The sequence below is a fragment of the Lacerta agilis genome, chromosome 14, assembly GCF_009819535.1.
Source record: "Lacerta agilis isolate rLacAgi1 chromosome 14, rLacAgi1.pri, whole genome shotgun sequence".
NCBI lineage: Eukaryota > Metazoa > Chordata > Lepidosauria > Squamata > Lacertidae > Lacerta > Lacerta agilis.
This window is the reverse complement of record NC_046325.1, coordinates 11,642,475-11,648,341: the sequence shown is the minus strand read 5'-3', so window position 1 is coordinate 11,648,341 and position 5,867 is coordinate 11,642,475. Positions and strand designations below refer to the sequence as shown.

At 39.9% G+C, this 5,867-nt stretch overlaps 1 protein-coding gene across 1 annotated transcript; it reads left to right on the top strand.

Moving 5' to 3' along the window:
• On the top strand, nucleotides 1-924 carry LOC117057447 (olfactory receptor 4N2-like). Its single transcript, XM_033168292.1, has one exon. The coding sequence runs from the start codon at nucleotides 1-3 to the stop codon at nucleotides 922-924; it is 924 nt and encodes a 307-aa protein (XP_033024183.1).
• Nucleotides 925-5,867: the final 4,943 nt, after the last annotated feature.

Here is a 5,867-nt window from a genome sequence, read left to right as displayed (position 1 = left end):
ATGGAAAATGGGAATCACACTGTAGTGAAAGAGTTTATTATCCAGGGATTGCCACAGCTCTGGGAGATGCAGCTGTTCCTCTGTGTTCTTCTCCTGCTCTTCTACCTCATCATCCTACCTGCAAACTTTGTCATCATTGTGACAATCTGTAAGGACCCCCATCTGGGATCCCCCATGTTTTTCTTCTTAGCCAACCTGGCCTTCTTGGACATCTGTTACAGCTGTGTCACCCCACCAAAGCTCATGGCTAACATATTCTCTGGCTGCAGGACTATATCATACCTGGGATGTATCACTCAGATTTTTTTCATTCATTTTCTTGGTGCAGCTGAGATGTTCCTTCTCATTGCCATGGCCATTGACCGGTATGTGGCCATCTGCCAACCACTGCACTATGCTACTATGGTCACCCCAGTAGTCTGCTGGGGTATGCTGGTATGTTCATGGGTTGGAGGATTCCTGCACTCCATAATCCAGGTCATTCTCATCATCCCTCTCCCTTTCTGTGGCCCCAATGAGCTCGACAACTTCTTCTGTGATGTCACCCAGATCATTAAGCTGGCTTGCACCAGCACTTACATGTTAGAATTTTTCATGTTTGTTAGCAGTGGCCTGGTAAGTGCTGCATGTTTCATCCTCCTCATCATCTCTTATGGGGCCCTGCTAATAAAGGTGAGGACAAGCTCAAGCCATGAAAAGAACAAAGCCTCATCTACGTGCATCACCCACATCATCATCGCTTGCATCATGTTTGGTCCAGCCATTTACATCAACTGCCATCCCTTCCAGGACTATCCCTTTGACAAGGTGGTGGCTTTTTTCCACACCATGGTCTTCCCTATGATGAACCCCATGATCTACACACTGAGGAACAAGGAGATCAAATTTGCTATGTGGAGACTGATGAAGAAATATAAAAAATAGTGATTTCACAACCAGTCCCTCTTCCCAAGATTCATGGGTTCTCATGGATAGAGATGTGAAGGCCCAGAAAAAAAACCCAGAAAAATTGGGGGGAAAATGGGTTTTTTTCTGTTTTCCCCCTGAAGCCTTTTTTGTTTTTTTCCGAAAAATTGAAAAAATAAAACATAGGTTATGGAATGTTTTATTTTAACAAGATGAATAAAATATTTTAAGATAAGGGGTTCAAATATTTTGTAAATCATTTCTAAAAATATGTATGGTATCAGATTATTCTAATTTCTGTGAGGACAAGCAAGTCCTAGGTTAAAAACTGAACTCTCCAATGCAAGAACAAGATACATTTCTTCCTTTAGGAGGTGCTGTTGTCACCAGAAAAGAAAAAGGTTTGGAAACACACTAAATCAAGAAATAAGCTGACATGTGAAAGGGTAGAGAAGCTTGTTTCAATCCGAGCAAACCTTCAGTTTTTAGACGTCCATAATAACTACCTTGATGGCAGAAAGTGAGGAAGAATTAAAGAACCTTTTAATGAGGGTGAAAGAAGAGAGTGCAAAATATGGTCTGAAGCTCAACATCAAAAAAACTAAGCTCATGGCCACTGGTCCCATCACCTCCTGGCAAATAGAAGGGGAAGAAATGGAGGCAGTGAGAGATTTCACTTTCTTGGGTTCCATGATCACTGTAGATGGTGACAGCAGTCACGAAATTAGAAGACGCCTGCTTCTTGGGAGAAAAGCAATGACAAACCTAGACAGCATCTTAAAAAAGCAAAGACATCACCTTGCCAACAAAGGTCCGTATAGTTAAAGCTATGGTTTTCCCAGTAGTAATGTATGGAAGTGAGAGCTGGACCATCAAGAAGGCTGATCGCCGTAGAATTGATGCTTTTGAATTATGGTGCTGGAGGAGACTCTTGAGAGTCCCATGGACTGCAAGAAGATCAAACCTATCCATTCTCAAAGAAATCAGCCCTGAGTACTCACTAGAAGGACAGATCCTGAAGTTGAGGCTCCAGTACTTTGGTCACCTCATGAGAAGAGAAGAATCCCTAGAAAAGACCCTGATGTTGGGAAAGATGGAGGGCACAAGGAGAAGGGGACGACAGAGGATGAGATGGTTGGACAGTGTTCTCGAAGCTACTAACATGAGTTTGGCCAAACTGCGAGAGGCAGTGAAGGATAGGTGTGCCTGGCGTGCTCTGGTCCATGGGGTCACGAAGAGTCGGACACGACTGAACGACTGAACAACAACAACAACAACAATAACTGTGATAATGACAGACACAACAGAGTAGATGCAGAAGCAGAGACTGATACTGATCTGAATAACCTCCCGAAGATGATTTTTTTTTTTTTCAATCTATACCAATTTTGGGGGGCATGAAGTGTTTTAAAGAATGGAAAAGAGACTTAACAAGGTTTATCTGGAATGGTAAAAGACCGAGAATAAAATATGAATTATTGACAGGTAAGAAAGAAAGGGGAGGATTTGCTCTTCCGAATCTGGAGCTTTACCATGCAGCAGCAGGTCTAACTTGGCTGAAAGATTGGATAACCTTAAAAGATCCTGAAGTACTAGATTTGGAGGGTGTAGACAATCGGTATGGTTGGCACTCTTATTTATTATACACAAGGGTGTATATTATTTATTGCCCACGTATAATATTTATTAACCATCTAGTGCGGAAATCATTATATCTAATTTGGTCAAAATATAAAGGTATATTGGAACCCAAAATACCATTGTGGACCTCACCAATAGATGTAATAACAGTTAAAAAAGTGAATATGGAAGGAGGAAGAGCCACGTACCAAATACTATTGGAAGAAAAACAAAATGAATTACATCTGAAAAAATTCTCACTGATTGGCTGCAATATTTTCAAATTCATCAAAGGTTTACCATAGACAAAAAATGGGCCGAGTAAAAGAAAAGTCAAAATTTGAGAAAGAATTACTGCAGAGTAAAGGGAAGTATATTTCACGTATTTATGATATATTATTGGAATGGGAGCTTAAAGAACAGCAGGTAAAATCTGTGATGGTGAGATGGGCCCAAGGGAAAGACTATGGCACGTGGACATAAAATTTACAGCCTGTTACAACCTAAGAGAAAATATCTTTAAAATGATGTACAGGTGGCACAAAACACCAGAAAAATTGGCCAAAATGTATAGAAATAGATCCCCTTTGTGCTGGAGGTATAATAAAGAAAATGGGTCTTATAAACATATGTGTTTATTGGAATGACATTTATGAAGAACTCAAAAAATTGATCCAATGTACGTTTAAATAAAGACCAGAAATGTTCTTATTAAGTATTTTGCCAGAGGAAATAAAAAACAAAACAAAAAGAGTATTATGTATGTACGGGATAACAGCAGCCAGAGTTTTGGTAGCCAGAAATTGGAAGAATAAAACTTTACCGAGCATAACAGATTGGCAAAAATTATTGTTAGAATATTTACAGTTGGCAAAGACAACTGGAAGAGTAAGAGGACAAATGATTCAAATTGTGTGGAAAGAATGGAGGATGTTTAAAGAATATTTAATGAGTAATGGTATAAACGGAATCCTAATGGCAGATTTAGACTGAACCTACGTGCAAACAAGATGAGAGAAGGAGAAGTAATTGAGTAATAAACAGAAATATACAACTGCACATTACAAGAATATAATAATATAAAATACAGTGAGAATAATTGGAAGTTGTTTTTTTAAAAAAAGGGGAAAGTTGACAGCTATATCTCAAATATGTGTCTCCTTTGGGGAATGTAGCATAGGAGAAAATCCATATCCTGTGTACTGGCCCCAGAAAATCATTATGGCACCCCCCCCTCTTTACCATACTTTCCTAAGCATGTTTATGCAAATATATTTACTTCCCAATAAGTGTAGTTAGGATTGTAAAATGGGGTTGTCAGCCACAAGCTTCTAATCAACATCCTTGAAGTACCGGTAGCCTTGAACTATTGAAAATAAATGAAAAAGAAGTCTGGTTTTTAATAAGGCCCTTGGGAGCCTGTGGAAGGGGTGTACCCAAGGGCCCATCTTATCCTTCGATACACACCTCCTCACCTTCAGCTCTCCCAGGGCCAGAAGTAATATAGCTAGGGAGGATGAGGTGATCTGCCTCTGCCTCAAGGGCTGTCATACACTTGGTGGCAGCAGGGGGTAAGTGGCAGCCAAATCTTCACACATCAGCCTTCTCTGTCTCCCACCATACATCTTCCTTCCTTCCTTCCTTATGCAAGAAAGCAAGAGGAGTGATAAAGGGATAGGGTGAGGGAGCTGAAGTGACTGTATTCAATCCTGTAGCCACAAGGTCTTTGATGAGATGGGCAAGGTTCTGAATTCTCTCTGCTACCAATAGTGAAGGCCACAGAGACAATCCCTGGGTTCTCCAGGTAGGCCTAGGGAAGACTCCTGTCTAAAATCCTGGATAGCAGCTGCCAGCCAGATAATACCAAGCTAGATAGACAAATGGTCTCACTCGGTATAAGACAGCTTCCTATGTTCCTATGCTCTGCCTCTTCTCCTCATCAAATCAATACTAATTTCCCCCTCATTAGTAGTTTAAAAGGAAACAAACATTCATTGTTTTCTATGTTGCAAAAGATAGTCTAAAACTTGCATATATTTTAATGAGAGAAGAAAAACCATGCCTTTTCTCTTGGAGGGACCGGCGTTCAGAAAAAGAAAGGTAATATTTTGAGGTCCCTCTTCTGGAAAACTCGTGTGTTTGCATATTTTCTACTTCACAGGTCCATAATGTGGGTATCTGAGAGAGAACCTTTATGTATGTGTATCTATTTCCTGTGATTATTCAGTCCCATTATTTATACAGGGAATGGAATGTAAGGTTCAGCATATTTGCTTTATTTACAAATATCCAAGCAATGAATGATGGATGGAAGCAAGCAGGCAATAAATCTTCAGAGAACAACTTCTGTACTCTCTTAACTCCAGTTAGGCACTATAAGCACAGGATCTCTCTAATCAAATATTTTTGCTTGTTATCTCTACCCACTTCTGCCCTCAGCTGGATATTTCTTATCTCTTCCTGATTTGATGGGTATCTAATTCAAAAGATGTATATATCTCATATATATTGCCCAGAGAAGGAGTGTGTGTGTGTGTGTGTGTGTGTGTGTGTGTGTGTTCATTACACACTGAGCAATCAGCCTAAACTATTAGCACACCAGTAACCTAACAACGAGGACATTAGTAGCTAATCATAACATTTCTACTGTATTAAGTTGGGCAGCAAGTGAAAGAGCACTAAAATATGAAATGCACAGATGAGCCTCAAACTGATGCTTATTAAATAGAAATTTCAACACTCTATTTTTCTCACTTTATTTCAGTCAATGACCAATAGAGAATAAGCCTCCTTGCAATTCTTTCACTAGAACAGGGAGGGGAAACCTGTGGTCCTTTTGGTGTTGCTGGTCTTCATCAAGACCCAGACAGTATGGACAATGGTCAGAGATTATGTTGTTGGCATTTGGAGGTGAATACTCAGCAGAAGCTGAACTGAATACTGAACCCCTCTTGGAGGAGCATGCTTTACCCCAGATATAATCACACTGAGACTCTGGGTTTCGGAAAACAAGGAAGCCAGTGTTTATTAGAGGAAATACATGTTTGGTAAAAAGAGATCATCAAACTTTAGTCAAGGAAGTGCAGCTATTCCTGGCACTTTGAAAACTATACCAGTATGATAAACTTCTTTTCAATTGAAATTGACTTTTCATTTGCCGTTTGAAAAAGCAACAGCTGGACAAGATACCTAAATGATAAGTGGACCATTGGTTTCTTACAAACCAGGAAATCAATGGGCTGTATGCACTGCTTATATAACCTTGAGGTGATAGGGGGGAAGGGGAAACCCACCTTGTAGATGTTTCCTGTTTAACATCTCCATCATTATTTGACTGCAGA

Excerpts from the sequence above, each read along its gene's own strand:
- LOC117057447 (XM_033168292.1), top strand. The coding sequence starts at position 1 with ATGGAAAATGGGAATCACACTGTAGTGAAAGAGTTTATTATCCAGGGA.